Source organism: Engystomops pustulosus, chromosome 9 (genome assembly GCF_040894005.1).
Source record: "Engystomops pustulosus chromosome 9, aEngPut4.maternal, whole genome shotgun sequence".
NCBI classification, from domain to species: domain Eukaryota; kingdom Metazoa; phylum Chordata; class Amphibia; order Anura; family Leptodactylidae; genus Engystomops; species Engystomops pustulosus.
In genome coordinates, this window is record NC_092419.1 from 1,692,773 (window position 1) to 1,718,614 (window position 25,842).

The 25,842-nt window shown below is 47.3% G+C and overlaps 1 protein-coding gene across 1 annotated transcript in view; it reads left to right on the forward strand.

Annotated features, from left to right (window-relative positions):
* LOC140077902 (complement factor B-like) overlaps positions 1 to 23,808 on the forward strand; it is a 94,571-nt gene extending 70,763 nt beyond the window's left edge. Inside the window, exons 12-18 of the mRNA XM_072125505.1 lie at positions 2,290 to 2,407; positions 5,674 to 5,818; positions 6,039 to 6,118; positions 10,716 to 10,819; positions 11,960 to 12,092; positions 20,170 to 20,219; positions 21,526 to 23,808. Coding sequence (XP_071981606.1) covers positions 2,290 to 2,407; positions 5,674 to 5,818; positions 6,039 to 6,118; positions 10,716 to 10,819; positions 11,960 to 12,092; positions 20,170 to 20,219; positions 21,526 to 21,690 — 795 coding nt within the window. The 3' untranslated portion in view covers positions 21,691 to 23,808. The remainder of the gene's footprint in view (positions 1 to 2,289; positions 2,408 to 5,673; positions 5,819 to 6,038; positions 6,119 to 10,715; positions 10,820 to 11,959; positions 12,093 to 20,169; positions 20,220 to 21,525) is intronic.
* The last annotated feature ends 2,034 nt before the right edge of the window (positions 23,809 to 25,842 follow it).

The window sequence follows — 25,842 nt, forward strand, 5'->3', positions numbered from 1 at the left end:
GAACGTGAGTCTGTCCAAGAATGATCTAAAAGAAGCGCATAGGGGCGGATTTGTGGCAGCCATGAGTAAGAGTGCATAACGCACTCGAAACGCGTAGGCAAAGAACCATAGTCCCCACCGTGGACACAGTGCTTGAGCGTATGTAACTGTACTATTGTTACTATTGGAGCCAATAAAAAGTGCCTAAAGATTTTTTCACTATCCCGCGCTGGATCGTTGTATCTTTTTTGGATTTTTCCCTGTTGTGCATGCTGGTCACGTGGAGATCCGAGTCGCAGAAGTGGAAGTTGGTGCCAGAAGCATCTATCTGGTGAGCATTTTGGCTTTTTTTCTACAATGTTTTCTCTTTGCCGTAAATAGCATATGGGCTACGCCAGGTTTGAAGGATGCTGCGCCACTGCTGTCAATAATCTCAGACACACTTTGGTGCAACACTGGTGTGGTAATCCATGGCCTCCTGTCACGGTTCGAGGGACAAACCATCTGAGAGTCTCTGTGGGAAGAGTCTGTGGCCAAAGTAACAAATACAGGAAACAGTCACAACCTGAGATGACAGCAGGAACGCAGAGGAACACTGGTAACGCTGGTATGGAGTAAGGACACCTCTGGGCTGGAACCCTGGAAGGCACAGCAGAAGAACAGGATAGCAGGAGGTCACCACTGGGCTGGAACCCTGGACGGCACAGCAGGAGCACAGTCGTATGGGAATGGACCACAGGACATGGACCACTGGACACGGACCACAGGAGGCGTCTGGAAACACACAGGAACACAGAGGGGTTTGGAAACACACGGGAGGTTTCCCTTCAGTGGGAAGACTTGAAGATCTGGCGGGGAGTGAAGGGAGCCAGGATATATAGGAAACCCGGGAGTGACCAGCGCCAGTGGGAAGGACGCTGGCCCTTTAAGTTCTGAGAGGTCAGCGCGCACGTGCCCTAGCAGCGGAAGCGCGGCCTGGAAGGGAGGGGGAGTGCGGCCTGCTCGCCGGGACCAGGAGCACAGCCAGGAGCCAGGAGAGGTAAGTCCGGGCAGGGGGACGGGGACAGGCACACAGCAAGGCATGGGTGAACCCGTGATCTGCGACATGGATCGCGGGAGCACCCGTGACTGCCCCCCCCCCCCTTAAGGGCCTCTTCTTTCTTAGCCTCTTCTTTCACCTCCTCCAAGTCATCCCGGTGACAATACACCTAAGGAGGAAAGCAGAAACAGGACAAACCCCGATGAGGTGGTTCAAACCTGGACCAGATTTTTTCCAGAAACGTGGTATGGGTAGCCATGCCTGGATCACCACTATCCCACAGAGAAGCAGCCCAGGCCAGGGCCTATCCAGAGAGCAGGGAGAAGAAAAACGCCAGCTTGGAGCGTTCGGTGGTGGTCTGGGAGGACATCAGTTTAATGTGCAGCGAGCACTGGGAAACAAAGCTCCAGCAAAAATTGGGGTTGACATCAAATTTGTAAGGCATCAAAAATTCGGGTTCAGAGTCTACTGCTGGAAAACACGATGGGGTGACTGGAGCAACAGGAGGAGTAGCCGCGGGAGCTTGTCGCTGGGAGGCAATCATCCATCGAAGGGTGGCAGTGAGTTTAGCTAGGAGTTCTTCTTGGACAGCAATCTCTTGAGACTGCTGGGCGAGAATGCTTGGAAGATCAGCCAGCGGCCGATGTGGATCCTTAGCATAGTCCATGGCTTTAGCAGGATACAAGACCTTGGCGGAGTCCATGGCCAGATCTCACTGTCAAGGTTCGTGAGGGACAAACCATCTGTCAATATGTCACAGAAGGGCCTGCGGCTATCAATCGGTAACCTGCAGGTCCTCCTCCCATTCTAACATGAAAGGTAACTTCACGTCCCTTGGGGGTTCACTTATCAGTCCGCACAGTAGGGAGGGAGATGCTGAACTAGTAAAAGTTGATGTTGGAAGGAAGAAGACCACGGATAAGAAATACAAGAAGATAACCACGGCCACGGTGCCGGGATCTATGAGTGATGTCCCTGGGTTATCAGGATGGATTTTCATGGGAGATTTCCTTTAAATGCCCCCAAATAAGAGGAAGATAAGATCATCATTGTGCTGTCCCATTATATTATCAGTCTTGTAGTGTCCCGGGAGCAGATAACGGTGTCAGTAAGCTGCTACAAAGCCGTATACTTCTACTTGCTGTAGAATACACACAGGGAAGGGACTTAAATTCCATACACATCCAAATTGTGGCCCCACAAATGAAGGTCCCAGATGATGGGGGGGTCACAGAAAGGCTTATTGTTATTTGATTTTTCTTCTATGAAAGCGTCCGGGATCTGAAGACAAATGTAAAGGATCAATCGTGAGCAGATTTTTTATCCTGACGGCTGCTCACTGCCTCCATCTGGATGACTCCCCCCAGAATGTCAATGTCAGAGTCGGAGGTAAGTCCATCAGTCCCTCTAAGCTCCTGCTGTGGTCCACCTTGGAGACGACCCTGTAAGTGTAAGGTCCTTATTTCCCAATACATTCATGTGATTAAGGCTTCATGCCCTGATTGGCACCTGTGGAGAGAGCAGTGGCTATAGGTAATGAGCACAATACAGGCCTGAACAGGACGCGCTGTCGTTTTTGGCACGCAGCCGCTCTGCACAGTCATAGTGTCACCAAGGGTACACGCTCTGTGCCCATACACAATAGAAGTCTACGGGTCCATGACCAGGTATCACCAGGTCACAGCCAAAAGCAAACAGCAGTGTGCACGAAGCCCTGCGGAGACAGTACAGGACTGGAAGGGGCTGAGCCCATCACAGTAACACACATATCATAGTTATACATTAAAGATGATCAATGTTATCCTTTATATAGTGAAAAACTGTACAATATACTAGACTGATGCTTTGGACAATCCCTTTAAGGCCCCCCACAGTCAATTAGCTGTGATGGAAGAGACATGACATGGAGATGAATGGACGCTGGGGATTCTCATGTTTTATCTTCTCTCAATAGGAGAAGTGAAATCCCACCCTGTCCTGTATCCGCAGCACAGTCCCAATCTTTACGAGATACTTGTGTATTACACCCGGGTGGACACCCTGGGGGTCATTTACTAAGGGCCCGATTCGCGTTTTCCAGACGTGTTACCCGAATATTTCCGTTTTGTGCCACTTTTCCCTGAATTGCCGAGGGATTTTGGCGCACGCGATCGGATTGTGACGCATCGGCGCCGGCATTCACACGACGGAAAATGGGGGCGTGGACGAACGAAAACCTGACGGATTCGGAGAAACCACCGCATTTTAAAAAAAAGTGTCGCTGGACTTGTGCTTACCTTCACCAGGAATAGGCTCGTGCACTACGGCAGACCTCGTCGGACTTCAGCGCAGCAGCGACACCTGGGGGACTAGGCTCTCGTCCCCTGATGACAGGTTCCCTTTAAAGGAAATCTACCACCAGGATGACGGGTTGTAAACCAAGCACCCTGACATACTGGTGTGTGCCCCCATCTGCCAGTATCCGCTCTTCTTTGAGCTTCCTATGCCCTTGGTTTTAAGAAAAGAAGGGCTAGAGATTATGCAAATGGACAAGTTGTGTCTTATATATCATAGACTGTCCATGTTTATGGAACATCCCCCACCGGGGCCTTTTTTGGGTGGCTGTAGACAGCCGGGCCCAGAATACCGGAGTGGCTAGCTAATGCTGCCTAGAGCACGCTGTGGTCACGGTGCTTGGTATGGGGACCAGAGGACGGGCCTACAGCCTGGCAGCTCTCCAGCAGATGGTGTGTGCAAGAAAAGTAGAGGTAGAGGCTGATGAAAGAGGTTTCTCCCTGGGGCAACCCCTTAGGTGTGTATAGGAATCCCTGGGTAATGGAGGATGGGAAGCCTGTGATGGTAACAGGGATCACACGGAGTCAAATCAACTTACAGTTCTTTATTCAACTTCAAATGGCCTTAACATCAGCAGCAGTATTCTGCAGGCAGGAAAGCTGGTCCGCAGGAAGGGTTACTCACAGCCTGGTATTAACTTCAGGCTGGACTGGTAAAGGTGGAGCTGTGTCCGGGTGATGAACCTCTGCTCTGGGGCTTATTCTCCTGATGTGCCCAAGGTGTCAGGCAGCGGCCTGAGACACCTCTTGCCTTACCAGACAGTGGGGGTCATTTACCAAGGGCCTGATTCGCGTTTTCCAGACGCGTTACCCGAATATTTCCAATTTCCGCCGATTTTCCCTGAATTGCCCCGGGATTTTGGCACACGCGATCGGATTGTGCCGCATCGGCGCTGGCATGCACGCGATGGAAATCGGAGGGCGTGGCCAAACGAAAACCCGACGGATTCGGAGAAACCGACGCATTTAAAAGAAAAAAAAAAGTGTGCTCTCGTCCCCTGGGTCTCCTGATGACAGGTTCCCACCAGGATGAAGGGTTGTAAACCAAGCTCCCTGACATACTGGTGTGTGCCCCCATCTGCCAGTATCCGCTCTTCTTTGAGCTTCCTATGCCCTTAGTTTTAAGAAAAGAAGGGCTAGAGATTATGCAAATGCTCCATAAACACATTTGGAGCCTGGAACCCCTCAGGTTCATTTGCATATTTGATTAATCCTTTTTTTGGTAAAAACCAGGGAATAAGATGCTAAACTAAGAACAGATCCTGGCAGAGGGCGCACACACCAGTATGTCAGTGCTTGGCTAACAATCCTTCATCCTGGTGGTAGATTCCTTTATAAAAATGTTTGCATCCTACGGAAGACGTTTATAGCAGCCTTGTACCACATGTGAATTCACCTTTATACACATAGACTGCTGCATTCATTTACACATAATACTACTTTGTGTGTTGTCTGGATGAGTTTGGATGAGTCTTATCTTGTTTTATCCACAAGCAGCAGAGACTGTAGAGGGGGACCAGAAGGATGGGAAAGTCTTCTTCTGGGGTCACTGGTCTCTCTGGAGACATAACCCAATGACAGCTAATACATAAGTCATCAGCAGCCTCCTCACCTATATACAGCCCTGACATGGAGGCTTAAAGGAAGCCTACCATTTCATGTGATGCAGTATGAAACAAACATACCCTGAGACTGCTGCAGCTACACTGACGCAGGATCAGATCTTGGTTAATCCCTGAGCTGTATGGTTTTTCTGAAAAAACAAATATATCATTCAGGACCTTGGGAAAGCTGGGACAGACTGGCTTACACATTACACTGGAATTGTAAATGGCTGCTAAATAAAGCATGACTAGTCAAGCACTAATCAACCTGAGCTGGATCACTCAACACAGGAGCTGGGGGATGGTGCTGCAATTGATTATTCTGTCTGGCAGGAAGAGAAGTGCAGGAGATGATGATGCAATCAGAGAGAAACTCTCCTGCTATGAGAAGCGGCAAAGCAAGCGCCAGAGCAGAGATAGAAGCCACAGAGCTTCATTATCATAAAGTTATATCTGTTTTATCAGCAAAACCACTCAGCTCAGGGATTAACCAAGATATGCATCAGTGTAGCTACAGCAGCCTCAAGGTATGTTTGCTTCATACTGCATCACATCACATGGTAGGTTTCCTTTAAGGAGACAATGACCACAGGCCAGGACTGGAATAAGAGAATTATTGGAGACGACCACTTTATGAGCGGCCCACCAGGACTCTGTTTGGGAAGACCCCACCTGTGTCTGTGTATATTTCTGGTGACCCCATTTGCCTCTATTGTAGATACGGCCCTGAAAGTGAAGAACCTCCACCGTCATAGTAAGTACAACCCCGCCGGGAAACAGGACAAGAAGGTGGAGAAATCCTTTGACTATGATTTGGCTCTCATCGAGCTGCAAAGTAAGATTGAATACTCCAGAAAAGTCAGGTAAAACGAGACGCCATCATTTCTTACTTCTGGGGTTTGCAGATTTTGGGCCGCTGGCACTGACGAGGGTTAGATCTATTGTTGGTCATAGTTTTTTGGGGGCTCTGTATGGGGGGGGCACTGAGTATGTGACATGGTGGCCATTAGATACCATAGAGTCTGTTGTCCTTTATAATGTATATCTATATGTGAGATGTAACAAGCCTCGCTGTTCCCGCAGACCCATCTGTCTCCCATGTACCTCAGCCACAACGTGGGCCTTAAAGAAACGGGGACAAGCCGTCACATGTAACGATCATAGTAAGTGTCCAAGTGCAGACGTGAGGGACTCGTGTGCATCATTAAGATGCACCAGGGCCTTTTCTTGGGGCCTGGAGGCAGCCGGGGCCCAGAATACCGGAGTGGCTGGCGGAACACTGTCTCTCTCTGTTCACTCTGACTCTTCAGACAGACCTTGCGTTCTAGAGCATGTGCAGGCTCCCGAGAAGGTCCAAGAGGCTTGTGCTTCCCCTGCACAGGGGTTTTATTACTCCCCCTGGTCAGCTGGTAGCACCTCTCCAATCACAATCCAGCCAACTCAATAACTTACAAATAGTTAATTATTGCCTTCCCAGGCAGTATTCACAGGCTGTAATTACTAAGTCTCTCATGTTGCAGCTTGTGACACGGAGATGTACTCTTTCGCAACACCTACCTAACCCTTTGCATCCGCAGGGGTGTGGCATACCCCCCTAGTAATTGAACAAGCCGTCCACAACTTGACTATGGACCTGATGGATATAAGGGCTAGGGGCCGGATGTAGTACACAGCCTCCAGATGGTCCATGCACACTATGGGGCTCATTTACTTACCCGGTCCAGTCGCGATCCAGCGGCGCGTTCTCCGACGTTGATTCGGGATCTGCTGGGAGTCACTAAGGTAGTGCGCCCGATATCCAGTAGGTGTCGCTGCTGCGCCGAGGTCCGCCGGAGTTCACCTTCTTCGCCCGGTGCATGTGAGTGCTATTCTGGCAACACAATTTTTTTTAAAAAATTCCGCCGTTTTTCCGAATTCACAGTGTTTTCCGACGGCCACGCCCCCCGATTTCTGCCGCATGAAAGCCGGCACTGATGCCCCACAATCCCATCGTGTGCGCCAAAATCCCGGGGCAATTCAGCGAAATCGGAAATATTCGGGAAACCCGACGAAAATGCGCGATTCGGTAAGGCGAGGTGTCACGTCCTGTGATCCACTCCTTGCACCAAGGCCTGAAATTTGTCCGAGGACACATCACCTAGGTGGCATAATCACAGACAAACATATAGATGAAGAGATGGTCTGACTCAGCTGCAAAGCCTATTAAAGGTTAATGGAATCTAACATATATTACTGGTTACCATATGGCTCCCTATAGTAGCTGCAATAAGAATGTCCTTTTTCCTTCAAAGAAGACGGTGACTATCAGTCTCTCAGAGGGCTCAGCTGCATTAGAGTCCGTTCTCTGGGCACAGTCCTTGATGAAGGGAAAAAGGTGAAGAGGGGTGCTTTCATAGCATAAACGGAGACAAGTTCAAGGACTTATAAATAAATAAGGAAGAGTCCCAGGAAAGTTTCTGGCTCCAAAATGATAATGGGCGCAGCCCAACTGGGAATAATAATCCCAGCAGTAGACTATTTATATCCTGAAAAGGGCCTCAGCCCATCAGGGAGTTACTCGCTGTCTGCAGAAGGAGTTAGGGCCTCAGGATCCAAGAAGTGTACCTGCCTAGGGTTTTGACCCTTGCACATGGACAGCTGGCACTCCTGCAGGTATGCAGGAGGCTTCCTTCTTGACACCTGTTGAGACCTCCAAATTACCTGTTGGGAAAAGATCAGCCGTCGTCATCATCTGAATCAGCCACTGGAGCTTCTCAGATCCACTGGGGAGTCTCCCACATTTTGCAGCCCTGGCTGCCAAAATGCATAGGTCTTCATCAGCTGGTAGTGGTTCTAGCATGGCCTGGTAGTCTTGACCTTGAACACCCATGCAGGCTCGGCACCATACTAACATCTCAGTCCCAGGTTGAAAATAGACAGGTTGAGGATCTTTGATCCTCTGGACTTGCATGGTCTCTTGAATCGCCTTCCGAGAATCACTGGGAATCATTGGTAGGGAGTTCTGGTGTCAGGACTTGAACCGACGGACTCTGCTGTTCCAGGCTGCAGCTCTACCAACTGAGCCATGCAACTCTCTGGACAGCTCCAGTGCTGATCCTTGGCCTAGTTTTTGATTTTCCTGTTCCTAGTTCCTGTTTCCCTGGCCTTGCTCCACCCCTTCCTAGATTAGACTTCCTATTTAAACCCAACCTTGCCTATACATCCTTGCAAATTTATTGTGCTTCCAGTCTGTAGTCTAGCTTGTCTCCTTCTCTCCTGCGATTGACTCCTCTATTGTGCAACGACCCCCGGCTTCCTCCTGACTACGAGACCTGCCTGCTCCTCTGTACTGCTAAGCCTCTCCTGTGTTCCGACCTCTGGCTTCACTGACTAAGATTCCTGCCTACAATAACTCAAGTAAGTTACAACACTTAGACTCCAAAACCAGACCCAGAATGTTACATCTGGAGAGCCTTCAGCACTTCAGAATAGCAGTGGCGGAGGACATTGGTACCCAGCACCAGGGAGAAGTTCCCGTCTTCAGACACTTGTGTTACCACTACGCCTTATCTGGAGGCTGTGTCAATGATACTCCTCTTTGGCATCTCTCAAAGGTAGCACTGCGGTTGGTGGTCACTTGACAGCCAGTAGCGATTAAGGCCAGTAGGGTTACTTCATTTATGGTCACAGGAACCATGGGGCAAGTCCCCACAAACCTTGGCATCCAGGTGGAGTCTCTCGGATTTGATGGTTCTTTCTTTGAGGAGCGTTCTTCATTTCTCAATTTCTGGCGTCTCAGCTGCCAATAAGTGTCTTCCTGATGTCTGAACCGGTGACAGTATCCACATCGGGACCTTCTAGGGCTACTATAACCGGAGTCAGGAGGTCTTGGCAGTGTTTGACACTCTTGATCTCGGTCCGCAGGTAGTGGTGGAGACGGTATGTGGGCTGGAAGTTCTGATTTCTGTTGCCAGGATAATACCTCTAACTGTTCCATACATTCTAGGAGTTAGTGTAATGTTGCAGACAAGCAGGACACTTGATCCACTAGGGTGGCAACCAGTCAGGGCTGCTGATTCCTCTTGTGTCTCAGATGGAAGTCGTTCCTCAAGTACATCAATGGCCATCTCCTTAATAGGTAGGAAGTGTTAGGATGATGAGGGGCTAACATTTTTAGCTGACATTTGTGGTGGTTAGAAACACCAGGAAGGAACTGCTCTCTCAGGGTTTGGTCCTGATTCTCTGCCTCTCTGGGCTCTTCATGTGTAATCGCCTCCCAGGCTTATTGCAATGAGAGGGCAAAGTCTCTGAGGGACTCTTGTGGCTGTTGTCTCTTCCCAAAGAACCGCTGTTTTAGTTCACATACAGCGCGGTTCTCACAGGTAGTTCTCAGCCCATCCAGTATCTGAATTACAGTCTGACATTCCTGCGGAGGCCAGGATTTGACCTCACGAAGAGCTGGTCCCTGCAACTGGCCAATCAAGATGGTTATCTGCTGCTCTTCAGTCATGGTATAAGGCGAATCCCAAAATTCATGGAGCAGCCAAGGAGCCCCAGGTAATAGGGCATTGTAAGAGGCATGACTGCATTTGTGGTGGTGGATACAGCAGATTGGTTGGGGCTGGCAGGGGCACTTGGCAGACGCCTGCGCACGGGTGAAGGTAGTGGAGATGGACGGTACTCCAATGTGGCATTCTCTTCCTGACCCGACATAGTGGCACCAGGTCTACTAAGTCTGAGGGACTAAGACATGTAACAATGTACCTAGCTATGTGCGGCGGCTGGTAATGGGGACATGGTCCCTTTAAGGCACAGTCACTATTCCCTGGGAGGTGAGCTAATTACACCTAGCTCCGGAAACAATCTCTACCCTTTAACTTCCCCATTGGTAATCACTCAGGATCATTCGCGGTGATAGGACCGTTCTGGTGCACAATGATCCTTTTTCCAGACATCTGGCAGGCAGAAGGTGCTCAGCCGGGATCAGCGATGCTCCTTTCCGGTGGTAGGACACGTGTGTCGGCACTCCAGCACTGGGTGTATGACTCTGGTCCTGGGATTAGGATAAGTATCAGTACTGACACTTCTTTCCCTTCACTTTGTCTCTGTAGACAGACCATGCAGTCTAGAGGCCTGTGCTTCCCTTGCACAGGGGTTTTATACTCCCCCTGGTCAGGTGGTAGCTCCTCTCCAATCATAGTCCAGTTTGCAATACAGCCAACACATTGGTTAATAACTTACACATAGTTAACTGTTGCCTTCCCAGACAGTATTCACAGGCTGTAAGTACTAAGTCTCTCATGCTGCAGCTTCTGACATGGAGAGGGACACTTTCACACCACCTACCTAACTATTTGCATCAGCAGGGGTGTTGCACTTATGTCCCACAGCTGTGGGTTTATCTGCTGTGGCCCCTGATCACAGGTATGAGGGCCCCGTACATATGGGCTCTACTGCTCCATTCATGTCTGTGTGATGTGACTGGACTGAGATATTTCCGCCTGAGACTCCATCACTTGAAATTCGGGAAAGAAGACGCCATTTTTGTACTAGTGGGGATCCAAGCAATCAGACTCGTAACACCAAACCTGTATAAACCAGTTACTATCCTGGGACAATCCCTTTACTAAGGACAATCATGAGCTCCCCCTAGTGGTGGCTTCCTGGAGACAATATTCCTATGTCTATAGTTCAGGTGCAGTTGATATCCATAGAAATGTAGTTATATGACCTATGTACCAGCTAAATGTTCTTTAACCCTTTATATATCATATTTTTTAGAAAATACAGTCCTTGATTCGGAATTGGTGAAAGCCATGTTTGTTGCAGAGGAAACCAGATATAAATTTGAGCGAATGAATGTGACCATAAAGCGCGGAGACAAGGTAAGGAGAATGGATAACGACAAGAAACATTGCAAATCATAGTTCCCTGATATCTATATACACACATACAGGAGATAGACAATCACATGCAGCATATACACAGCATATACACACATACAGCATATACACACAGTATACACACATACAGCATATACACACAGTATACACACATACAGTAGATACACAGAATATACATACACATATACAAACAGTATACACACATACAGCATATATACATACATATCATAGATACACACCTTATATACGGAGCATGTGCACCCTGTATAATCCAGGGGGCGTGTTCACGCAGTATAACATGTGCAACACCAATGCCGATGTATAGGCAAGGGAGTGCTTGCGAATGAGGCCCTCTACCTCTAGAACCCCTCTAAGTGAGTCTAATCAGCTCAAAAGGAGAATGCCATAGGTCTTAGGCACTCAGCAGGTAGATTCTGCCTGAACAGGCAAGGGTTAAATCTGTGTTTAATATATGTTATCCAGTTATATGCTTTATTGTAAGCTGGAGTGTGATTGGAGAGTGAGACCACCTGACCAGGGAGTAACAAAACCCCTGGACAGGAAGCTCTCTTGGGATCCAGCTCTCTAGGAGATTACACCTAGGAGATGATCCACCGAAGCGTGTGCCTCACACAGAACACCCAGGACAAAGCTGCAGCTTCCATACCTGGACACAGCCACCCCCAGCCTGCACCTACTACCAGGCTGGTGAGACAACTTCTGAGGATCACTCTCCATGACCACTCCAGTAATCCGGCATCTGTACAACATCATTTGGCACGTTGCCTGCAGTTGGTTGAATAAAGAACCGTGAGTTACTTTTGCACAACGTGTTCTCCGTTTGGTCCCTAAATACCATCAAGGGCTCCCCATTCACTACTCAGGGACTGCAGTGTGTGCAGGCAGAGCGCAGTGTTGTGAATCTGCGTGCTCTCGTAATTAATTTTGGGTCGCTGCCTGCTGTCCCCTCCCCCTCCAACAATATTTCTTACCTGGGACCGGGCTGAGCTGTGTCTGTGGATTATTTGGGGGTTATATACATATTATACTCTGTGGGCCCCTTTGCAGCCACTATGGCTGCTCCCCCTGTAGTGACGCCCCTTGTCCCCTTCTCTATCACAGAGGAACGCCTGTCTAGAAGACACAAAGAAGATAGAAAAGTTTAAAGATATTCCGGACATCACGGACGCCATCACTGAGAATTTCTTATGTACTGGGGGTGTACAACCTTATGTGGATCCACAAACCTGCAAAGGTAAGTTATTTATCTTCCCTCCTTATATCTCATTCATTATTCACAATTATGAGAAAACAACGTCCACTGTGATTTATCATGACATTATATATGACATCACACTGCCAATAATGACATCACACGGCCAATAATGACATCACACGGCCAATAATGACATCACAGGGCCAATAATGACATCACAGGGCCAATAATGACATCACAGGGCCAATAATTACATCACACGGCCAATAATGACACCAAAGTGGCAATAATGACATCACAGGGCCAATAATGACATCACATGGCCAATAATGACATCACAGGGCCAATAATGACATCATAGGGCCAATAATGACATCACAGGGCCAATCATGACATCCCACTGCCAATAATGACATCACAGGGCCAATAATGACATCACAAGGCCAATAATGACATCACAGTGCAAATAATGACATCCCACTGCCAATAATGACATCACACTGCCAATAATGACACCACACTGCCAATAATGACATCACACTGCCAATAATGACATCACACTGCCAATAATGACACCACACTGCCAATAATGACACCACACTGCCAATAATGACACCACACTGCCAATAATGACATCACAGTGCCAATAATGACATCACACTGCCAATAATGACATCACACTGCCTATAATGATATCACACTGCCTATAATGACATCACACTGCCTATAATGACATCACAGGGCCAATAATGACATCACACTGCCTATAATGACATCACAGGGCCAATAATGACATCACACTGCCTATAATGACATCACACTGCCAATAATGACATCACACTGCCAATAATGACATCACACTGCCTATAATGATATCACACTGCCAATAATGACATCACACTGCCAATAATGACATCACACTGCCAATAATGACACCACACTGCCAATAATGACACCACACTGCCAATAATGACACCACACTGCCAATAATGACATCACAGTGCCAATAATGACATCACACTGCCAATAATGACATCACACTGCCTATAATGATATCACACTGCCTATAATGACATCACACTGCCTATAATGACATCACAGGGCCAATAATGACATCACACTGCCTATAATGACATCACACTGCCAATAATGACATCACACTGCCAATAATGACATCACACTGCCTATAATGATATCACACTGCCAATATTGACATCACACTGCCTATAATGACATCACACTGCCTATAATGACATCACAGGGCCAATAATGACATCACACTGCCTATAATGACATCACAGAGCCAATAATGACATCACAGAGCCAATAATGACATCACACTGCTTATAATGACATCACAGGGCCTATAATGACATCACACTGCCTATAATAACATCACACGGCCAATAATGAAATCACAGGGCTAACAATGACACCAAAGTGGCAATAATGACATCACACTAACAATAATGACATCACAGTGCTAATAATGACATCACAGGGCCAATAATGACATCACAGGGCCAATAATGACATCACACGGCCAATAATGACATCACACTGGCAATAATGACATCACACTGCCAATAATGACATCACAGGGCCAATAATGATATCACACTGCCAATAATGACATCACAGGGCCAATAATGACATCACACTGGCAATAATGACATCACAGGGCCAATAATGACATCACACTGGCAATAATGACATCACACTGCCAATAATGACATCACAGGGCCAATAATGACATCACAGGGCCAATAATGACATCACAGGGCCAATAATGACATCACAGGCCAATAATGACATCACACTGCCAATAATGACATCACACTGCCAATAATGACATCACACTGCCAATAATGACATCACAAGGCCAATAATGACATCACAGTGCAAAAAATGACATCACAGGGCCAATAAAGACATCACAGGGCCAATAATGACATCACACTGCCAATAATAACATCACACTGCCAATAATGACATCACACTGCCTATAATGACATCACACTGCCTATAATGACATCACACTGCCTATAATGACATCACACTGCCTATAATGACATCACACTGCCTATAATGACATCACACTGCCTATAATGACATCACAGAGCCAATAATGACATCACGGAGCCAATAATGACATCACACTGCCAATAATGACATCACACTGCCAATAATGACATCACACTGCCAATAATGACATCACACGGCCAATAATGACATCACACGGCCAAAAATGACATCACAGGGCCAATAATGACATCACACTGCCAATAATGACATCACAGGGCCAATAATGACATCACAGGGCCAATAATGACATCACAGGGCCAATAATGACATCCCACTGCCAATAATGACATCACAGGGCCAATAATAACATCACACTGCCTATAATGACATCACACTGCCTATAATGACATCACACTGCCAATAATGACATCACACTGCCTATAATGACATCACAGAGCAAATAATAACATCACACTGCCTATAATGACATCACACTGCCTATAATGACATCACAGGGCCAATAATGACATCACAGGGCCAATAATGACATCACACTGCCAATAATAACATCACACTGCCTATAATGACATCACAGGGCCAATAATGACATCACACTGCCTATAATGACATGACAGGGCCAATAATGACATCACACTGCCTATAATGACATCACAGGGCCAATAATGACATCACAGGGCCAATAATGACATCACAGGGCCAATAATGACATCACACGGCCAATAATGACATCACAGGGCCAATAATGACATCACAGGGCCAATAATGACATCACACTGCCAATAATGACATCACAGTGCTAATAATGACATCACAGGGCCAATAATGACATCACACTGCCTAAAATGACATCACAGGGCCAATAATGACATCACACTGCCAATAATGACATCACACTGCCTATAATGACATCACACTGCCTATAATGACATCACACTGCCAATAATGACATCACGCTGCCAATAATGACATCACACTGCCAATAATGACATCACACGGCCAATAATGACATCACACGGGCAATAATGACATCACACTGCCTATAATGACATCACACTGCCAATAATGACATCACACGGCCAATAATGACATCACACGGCCAATAATGACATCACAGGGCCAATAATGACATCACACGGCCAATAATGACATCACACGGCCAATAATGACATCACAGGGCCAATAATGACATCACACTGCCAATAATGACATCACACTGCCAATAATGACATCACAGGGCCAATAATGACATCACAGGGCCAATAATGACATCACAGGGCCAATAATGACATCACACTGCCAATAAAGACATCACACGGCCAATAAAGACATCACAGGGCCAATAATGACATCACACGGCCAATAATGACATCACACGGCCAATAATGACATCACACGGCCAATAATGACATCACACTGCCAATAATGACATCACACTGCCTAAAATGACATCACAGGGCCAATAATGACATCACACGGCCAATAATGACATCACACTGCCAATAATGACATCACACTGCCAATAATGACATCACACTGCCTAAAATGACATCACAGGGCCAATAATGACATCACACTGCCAATAATGACATCACACTGCCAATAATGACATCACACGGCCAATAATGACATCACACTGCCTATAATGACATCACACTGCCTATAATGACATCACACGGCCAATAATGACATCACACTGCCTATAATGACATCACACTGCCAATAATGACATCACAGGGCCAATAATGACATCACACTGCCTATAATGACATCACACTGCCAATAATGACATCACACGGCCAATAATGACATCACACGGCCAATAATGACATCACACGGCCAATAATGACATCACAGGGCCAATAATGACATCACAGGGCCAATAATGACATCACACTGCCTATAATGACATCACAGGGCCAATAATGACATCACACTGCCAATAATGACATCACACTGCCAATAATGACATCACAGGGCCAATAATGACATCACACTGCCAATAATGACATCACACTGCCAATAATGACATCACACTGCCAATAATGACATCACACGGCCTATAATGACATCACAGGGCCAATAATGACATCACACTGCCTATAATGACATCACACGGCCTATAATGACATCACACTGCCTATAATGACATCACACTGCCAATATTGACATCACACTGCCAATAATGACATCACAGGGCCAATAATGACATCACACTGCCAATAATGACATCACAGGGCCAATAATGACATCACACTGCCAATAATGACATCACACTGCCTATAATGACATCACACTGCCTATAATGACATCACACTGCCTATAATGACATCACACTGCCTATAATGACATCACACTGGCAATAATGACATCACACTGGCAATAATGACATCACACTGACTATAATGACATCACACTGCCAATAATGACATCACACTGCCAATAAAGACATCACACTGCCTATAATGACATCACACTGCCTATAATGACATCACAGGGCCAATAATGACATCACACTGCCAATAATGACATCACACTGACTATAATGACATCACACTGACTATAATGACATCACACTGACTATAATGACATCACAGGGCCAATAATGACATCACAGGGCCAATAATGACATCACACTGCCAATAATGACATCACACTGCCAATAATGACATCACACTGACTATAATGACATCACAGGGCCAATAATGACATCACACTGCCAATAATGACATCACACTGCCAATAATGACATCACACTGACTATAATGACATCACAGGGCCAATAATGACATCACACTGCCTATAATGACATCACAGGGCCAATAATGACATCACAGGGCCAATAATGACATCACACTGCCTATAATGACATCACACTGCCTATAATGACATCACACTGCCAATAATGACATCACAGGGCCAATAATGACATCACACTGCCAATAATGACATCACACTGCCAATAATGACATCACACTGCCTATAATGACATCACACTGCCTATAATGACATCACACTGCCTATAATGACATCACACTGGCAATAATGACATCACACTGGCAATAATGACATCACAGGGCCAATAATGACATCACACTGCCAATAATGACATCACACTGCCTATAATGACATCACGCGGCCAATAATGACATCACAGTGCCAATAATGACATCACAGGGCCAATAATGACATCACACTGCCTATAATGACATCACACTGCCTATAATGACATCACACTGCCAATAATGACATCACACTGCCTATAATGACATCACACTGCCAATAATGACATCACACTGACTATAATGACATCACACTGACTATAATGACATCACACTGCCAATAATGACATCACACTGCCTATAATGACTTAAGAGAAGCTGCTCGAAGCGCCATTTTAAAGCGACACTTTATTGGCTGTTTGGAACTGCAGGAAAAGTGAGAAGGTGTGGACAGGGCTGCGGTATCTTTGAAGGTCATAGTGCTGGACCTTTCATTCTTCCTCTACAGAGAGACCCTGGAGAGAAGCTACAATGAGAGTCTTAATTTACCCACCTTCTTTCAACTGTATTGGTGGCCTCAGGGGCCGATACGATTGAAAGATGTAGAAAAACAGGGAGCAATAATTTACTGCTTAAAATGCCATGTTGGCACTTCATGGTAAATAAGTGGATTTTGGTTGTAGCTTGGGCACTCGGTTTGCCATCATTGCACTAGGAGAACAGTGTAACCCCCACACAAGAGGAATAAGGCCCTCTCAATGGCGTCCTGCAACCCAGAAAGGCCGATATCATTGAGGTGAACGCCGCCCTCCCTTATGAGGCCTGCATTATCGCCTTCCAGCTGCCGGTGCCGAACCACTAACCACATCTGGACCTAACAAGGCATGCAACCCTCATATTCAACATACGCCGCGCCCTTTTGATGGAGTCGGGGTTAAGGGCACCATTCCAGATCCTTCGTGGCACGATCTGCGACCATACCACCACCAAGTCCGTGAAGAAGGCTGCGAAATGCTCAAAGTCCAACTTCATAACTGAAATCAACTCGGCCAGGCGTGTTGAACACATGTCGTTTCCTCCGGCATGCACCACAAGCACCGTCGGGTCCGGGGAAGACTTGCTGATCGCCACCACCTCAGGCAGGACTTGAAGCCATTTCAGGCCCTTGATTCCCCTCTAAGACAGGTCCGCATTGGTGAAACCCAGGTTTAAACCTCCCGGCCGAACTGCAGCCCGCCGAGCCGCCCAATATATATAAGAGTGGCCGACCAGCCAAACCCTAGGCCGGGGGAAACCTAAAGAAGAAAAAACAATTAGTCCAACTACAAGTTTGGGCGAACATAACGCCTGAAACAATCAGATTTCCATCTGCCAATGCGCATGATATCCCCATCTGAAAGCCCAGCAGCGCCCGCCATCGTCGCAGCACATATCCAGAACGAATGGGTCCCAAACTCCGCTGCCGGAACGCCCGCCAGGGACAAAGCTCTCCTAAACAGTGAAGTAAATTGAAACTTGGTCAGGGGGGACCCATCCTGATGACACAAAAAGGCTTGAGCTGTGGGGCGTTGCGCAATAAAACTACTCAGTAATTGAACCGGACAAAATGGGCCGCCCACTTTCCCGACCGACAACCAACACCCAGAGCCATATATGTCTGTCTTAGATTGTTTAATATACACTTTGACAAACTCCCCGACTAACAGGACGTCTCCTTCCCCAAGACTAGCCTGCGCTCGGCCGGAAGCAGCCACTAACTCGCTAACTCACATGGCACAAATGAAAGCTAGCGCAAAACTGCACTGAAGCAATAAAACCTCAAAAGGTGAAGAGCATACGTCCACAGCGACCGCGCATAAGCGTTGCAGCAAAGCAAAAGAAATAGGTCTACGGGAATCCCTGCGAATTGGTTCCTTGCCCCAGCCCCGCAACAGCAAAAGAACCTGGACATCTTTAGTGACATCCTGAATACCCCACAGTTTAAAAACAAAGGAAACCCCGCAACGCGCTTTTTAACTGCGGTGATTGACAAACCCTGCGAACGTAGGCAGGACAGGTAGCGCAGTGTAGTGGTCTTAGCTACTGTTACCCGATCCCCTCGTTCCTCCGTCAGCAAGCTGTACCACTCGCCCCACGCCTTAGCATCGCTGTTCCAGGTGCTCTCTGCCAACGATGACTGGATCAACGGTGTCAACAGTTCACCACCAGGTCCCACAGGAAGAGGGGGCAGGGGGACCCCTCCGGGTCTGCCAGGGGGTGGAAATCCCTGAACCGCTGCAGCTGGAAACGAGATAACACATCAGCAACCACATTAACCTCGCCAGGAACATGCCTGGCCCTGAAGACTATATTCAACTGCAAACATTGCAGAACCAAATGCCTAAGCAGAGCTAGAACCTGCAAAGAACTGGAGGTGAGACCGTTCAGGGCCCGGACCGTACTTTCTGCGTCTGTATAACTGTAAGTCAGCGTTGTCAATCTCGTGCTCAAGAAATGTCGACACACCAGCATAATCAGTCAAAAAGGACCTCCAGACCCGCAAATCGTCTTTCAAAACCGCCGTCAAACATATATGGTGATACGGCTTTGAAGTACCGGCTGTAGCCATCGACAACCTCCTGGCAAAAACTCTACCCATGGGAAAAATTCTGCAAGCAAAAGCCACTGGACTGCAAATGCTGCAAGGTCACTTTTTCGGACAAAAGGCACAAGTCAATGTCACCCCGCAAACGTTCCAATTTATCGGCAGGGAGGCTGAGAGTCATGTTCTCTGAGTCAATTAAAATACCCAAAAAGGTCAACCATTGAGTGGGACCCTCAGTCTTCTCTGCCGACAAAGGAACGCCGAAGAACTCTGCCAAGTGACGGAACAGGTTCAATAGTCTCAAGCAATCCTGAGAGTCCTTCGGACCCACAAAAAAAAATCATCCATCACACTGCCAATAATGACATCACAGGGCCAATAATGACATCACAGAGCCAATTATTACAGCACACTGCCTCACTGTGACATCAGAATGCTCATATATTTCCGAGCCCTGACAAGTGTCCCCCATGTCTTCTTCCTCCAGGTGACTCGGGGGGTCCTCTTATCGTGCAGTACAAACAACGCTACGTTCAGGTAAGTGACTCCTCTCATTGTCTTGTAGTTTTACGGCTGTTTATACAAGAAACAGCAACAAAAAACTAAATGGAGATAGGAAAACCATGGATTGTCTTCTTCTCATGGTCTGCGCAGTACATGGACGATGCCTCAAGCTGAGGCGCCTCCTCCTTACACCTCCAGCATGTGCTCTATGTCTCCCTAATTATCAGGACATGTGGTGAATGTTCCTCTGGTGAGGGGCTTCTATCTGTGCTTCAGACAACTCCAAGGTCCTGAGGGAAAAAACATGGCCGACAGGAAATAGGTGGAAAAGTTACTTCCTGTCAGCCATGTTCTGTGACACGGGTCACCCAGACAACACTTGGCTTTACCCAAGGATGGGATATGGTGGAACATTGTCAGGCTTGCGGGTTGTGGATCCTCTGGACCACTGCAGACGATGACTCAAGCCACTACCTGGGACCGGAGTCTAAGTGGTACCCGGTTTTCACCAGAGCCCGCCGCAAAGCGGGTTAGACAAGCTGCGGCGTGGTGCCACCAGGTTGTTCCTCGGGCGTGAACGGCGTGAACGGTGAAAGGTTGAGGTACAAGAACTGCAATCAATCTCGTGGTCAAAGTCCAGGCACAGGGTCAGGGCAGGCGGCAGAAATGCAACGTCAGAGTCCAATCCGGGGTCAGCAACAGGAGATCCAAGCAGAAGGGTACAGGAACACAGCACACACGGCAGCAACACGGAGGAACACTGGTACACAGGAACACGGAGGAGATCAGGTAACAAAGGAACACGGAGGAGGTCAGGTAACACAGGAACACGGAGGGAGTCAGGAACGCAGGAGACACAGGAACGCAGGAGACACAGGAACGCAGGCTAATCGCAGTAAAGCTTTCTCTCAGGCTGTGAGGCACAAAGATCCGGCAGGGCTTACAGGAAGAGGCAGGCTTATATAGAATTGGGCAATATGGCCAGCGCCAATTAATGGCGCGCTGGCCCTTTAAATCTGGAGAAGGAGCCGCGCACGCGCCCTAGCAGTCGGGGACGCGCGCGCAGCGGGGAGGGGAGCGAGCCGGGAGCCGGGCCAGGTGAGACGTGCTGGTGGGGGCAGAGCAGCACGGGTGAGCCCACAACCCAAGAGCCTGGGTATAGAAAAGGGGGATTTCTGTACAATATACACTGTATATAATCCCGGGTTCTTATATTTAGTGAGTTTTGTTATTCCCTCTTCATTCCCGTTTCATGTAAGATCGAGGCTCTACAATAAATGTGGGGATCAGGAGGAGCACAAGTTCTGGTTTGTACTGATTTCATTCCTTTCCCGTTCAGGTGGGTGTTATCAGCTGGGGGACCATCAACAGTTGTATTGGACCCAAAAGGAAACCTGAACCGGTACCGGCGCTGTCTCGGGACTTCCATACTGACCTGTTCCACATGTTGGATTGGCTCGAAGGAATTAAACTCTTGGCTGAAGAACTTCAATTCCTGAAATAAATTGTCCGGGTCCAGGAGCTGCACGACTAAACGCTGAGGCCCAAAGACGACCCAAGTAATGGCTGGACACTCGTAATCTGACCAATCACTGGAGTCACCTGCAGAAATATCCTGTACACATCCCCCGAGATGTAGGACCCGATCACTCAGGTCCTCCAAACCCCTAAAGACACAGAAACACCAGAAGAGAATTGTACAATCACCTCCCGGGACATGACAGGAGGCCTCGCGTCATCGAAACAAGTAGCCGCATGTCTTGTGTCCCGAGGGGATTCTGCCGGAAATACAGAACATGGAGCAGATATTGGGGCAGATTCCTCCCTGTGATCATCTCCTTCAGGCTCCTCGGTTTTGGACGCCATCTCTTCTGTCACTAGTGGAGGTGGGAGCGAGGATCCACTGATCTGATCCGTACAATCTTCTGAGTGGTTTATGGACGGATCGGAGAATTAATGATCCAGCGATGAACCTGAGAAGTAACTTACCTTAATCATCCCCCATCAAGAGACCCAAAATGTCCCAGGAAGGGGATGAAATGTCTCACAGATTCCTAGAGGAGAAGTCCAGGAGACAATTTTACATCTATTTAAAATAATACGACAGAGGAACGTTTATAACTTAAAGGGATTGTCCCATATCAGGAAATTAATGTTATTGTTTGTATTATAAAAACTTTTCTTTTCCAATATCATTCTGTAGAAAACTTCTACATTTAGTTTTAGAGGCAATTAATCTGACCCTGATCACACAGGTGCACGGCTCGTTATATCCCTGGTCATGTGATGTCACACAGGTGCACGGCTCGTTATATCCCTGGTCATGTGATGTCACACAGGTGCACGGCTCGTTATATCCCTGGTCATGTGATGTCACTCAGGTGCACGGCTCGTTATATCCCTGGTCATGTGATGTCACACTGTTGCATGGCTCGTTATATCCCTGGTCATGTGATGTCACTCAGGTGCACGGCTCGTTATCCCTGGTCATGTGATGTCACACAGGTGCACAGCTTGTTATATCCCTGGTCATGTGATGTCACACAGGTGCACAGCTCGTTATATCCCTGGTCATGTGATGTCACACAGGTGCACGGCTCGTTATATCCCTGGTCATGTGATGTCACTCAGGTGCACGGCTCGTTATCCCTGGTCATGTGATGTCACACAGGTGCACAGCTTGTTATATCCCTGGTCATGTGATGTCACACAGGTGCACGGCTCGTTATATCCCTGGTCATGTGATGTCACTCAGGTGCACGGCTCGTTATCCCTGGTCATGTGATGTCACACAGGTGCACAGCTTGTTATAGCCCTGGTCATGTGATGTCACACAGGTGCGCGGCTCATTATATCCCTGGTTATGTGATGTCACACAGGTGCACGGCTCGTTATATCCCTGGTCATGTGATGTCACACAGGTGCCAGGCTCGTTATATCCCTGGTCATGTGATGTCACACAGGTGCCAGGCTCGTTATATCCCTAGTCATGTGATGTCACACAGGTGCCAGGCTCGTTATATACCTGGTCATGTGATGTCACACAGGTGCACGGCTCGTTATATTCCTGGTCATGTGATGTCACACAGGTGCACGGCTCGTTATATCCCTAGTCATGTGATGTCACACAGGTGCCAGGCTCGTTATATCCCTAGTCATGTGATGTCACACAGGTGCCAGGCTCGTTATATCCCTGGTCATGTGATGTCACACAGGTGCACGGCTCGTTATATCCCTAGTCATGTGATGTCACACAGGTGCACGGCTCGTTATATCCCAGGGTCAGATTTCTGTCCTCTAGAAATAAACATAGAAGTTTTCTATAGAATGACAGCAAGCAGAGATCTAGAAAAATGTGAGGAATTGATACAGAAAGGATATTGGAAAATTTATAGAATTTTTTTATAATATAAACAATAACATTAATTTGCCAAAATGGGACAATCCCTTTAAGGCTCCTCCCCCTTTCTTGGATTCTGACGTCGCTTTCTATGGTTGTAACCTTTGACCTCTGATCTCAGCGATTCTGAGTGTTTTCTCGTCACTTGTTGTTCTTCATTTTACTGGTAAATTTTGGCCGATAAGTTTTGCGTTTATACATAAAAACAAATTTAAAAAACGATTAATTTTCTGAAAAATTTGCCATTTTCAAAATTCTAAATCCTGTGATTTGCAGTCGGAGAGATTCGCCACCTGAATATCATTCCCCATGTTATTACTTTACATTTTCATCATTTTTTAAGCATCCGGATAATTTATTTTGATTTCTCGCGGCTGCAAACCGGACGTCGGTTTTCAGGAAGACTTTTTGGAGATCATTATTAATTTTAATGAAATTAAATATATAACATTATAACCCCCCCCCCATTTATTAACCCATTGTCGCATCTGCCCCCCTCAAACTATCAGAAGCAGCTTTTAGGAAGATTGTTAACCCCTTGAGATCTTCATAGTAATTGAATCAGAATGGAGGTGACAATTAAAATGGTCAAATTGTGTCGGTTATACCTTCATTTAGCCCTAAAACTTACACATTTCCAAATTATCCAAATGTTTCCTCTCCTGTAGATGGATCTCTCTTCTTCCTCTCCGGTAGATGGATCTCTCTTCTTCCTCTCCTGTAGATGGATCTCTCTTCTTCCTCTCCTGTAGATGGATCTCTCTTCTTCCTCTCCAGTAGATGGATGTCTCTTCTTCCTCTCCTGTAGATGGATGTCTCTTCTTCCTCTCCTGTAGATGGATCTCTCTTCTTCCTCTCCTGTAGATGGATCTCTCTTCTTCCTCTCCTGTAGATGGATGTCTCTTCTTCCTCTCCCGTAGATGGATCTCTCTTCTTCCTCTCCCGTAGATGGATCTCTCTTCTTCCTCTCCCGTAGATGGATCTCTCTTCTTCCTCTCCCGTAGATGGATCTCTCTTCTTCCTCTCCTGTAGATGGATCTCTCTTCTTCCTCTCCTGTAGATGGATCTCTCTTCTTCCTCTCCCGTAGATGGATCTCTCTTCTTCCTCTCCCGTAGATGGATCTCTCTTCTTCCTCTCCCGTAGATGGATCTCTCTTCTTCCTCTCCCGTAGATGGATCTCTCTTCTTCCTCTCCCGTAGATGGATCTCTCTTCTTCCTCTCCCGTAGATGGATCTCTCTTCTTCCTCTCCCGTAGATGGATCTCTCTTCTTCCTCTCCCGTAGATGGATCTCTCTTCTTCCTCTCCCGTTGATGGATCTCTCTTCTTCCTCTCCCGTTGATGGATCTCTCTTCTTCCTCTCCCGTTGATGGATCTCTCTTCTTCCTCTCCCGTTGATGGATCTCTCTTCTTCCTCTCCCGTTGATGGATCTCTCTTCTTCCTCTCCCGTTGATGGATCTCTCTTCTTCCTCTCCCGTTGATGGATCTCTCTTCTTCCTCTCCCGTAGATGGATCTCTCTTCTTCCTCTCCCGTAGATGGATCTCTCTTCTTCCTCTCCCGTAGATGGATCTCTCTTCTTCCTCTCCCGTAGATGGATCTCTCTTCTTCCTCTCCCGTTGATGGATCTCTCTTCTTCCTCTCCCGTAGATGGATCTCTCTTCTTCCTCTCCCGTAGATGGATCTCTCTTCTTCCTCTCCCGTAGATGGATCTCTCTTCTTCCTCTCCCGTAGATGGATCTCTCTTCTCCTGCAGTAATAGGTGACCCCCATCTCCCTCCTGCAGTGATAGGTGACCCCCATCTCCCTCCTGCAGTGATAGGTGACTCCCCATCTCCCTCCTGCAGTGATAGGTGACTCCCATCTCCCTACTGCATCTCTGGGACTTCATTTGGGACTGCATGTCCGGGGTCTTCTTTACCTCTCTGAACCAAGGCTCTTCTCTCATGATTACTTAGTTTGGATTGTCGGCCAGATCAAGGAAGAGTTATGGTCGTCCCAAACGTCTTTGTTTTAAGGATTATGGAGGCCACTGTGCTCTTAGGAACCTTTAGTGCTGCAGAAACTCTTTTGAAACCTTGGCAGATCTGTGCCTTGCCATAATTCTGTCTCTGAGCTCCTTGAGCAGTTCATTAGACCTCATGATCCTCATGTGCTGTGACCTGCACTGTGAGGTCTTATATAGACAGGCGTGGCCTCTCCTAATCAAGTCCAATCAGTTTAACTGAACACAACTGGACTCCAATGAGTAGAACCAT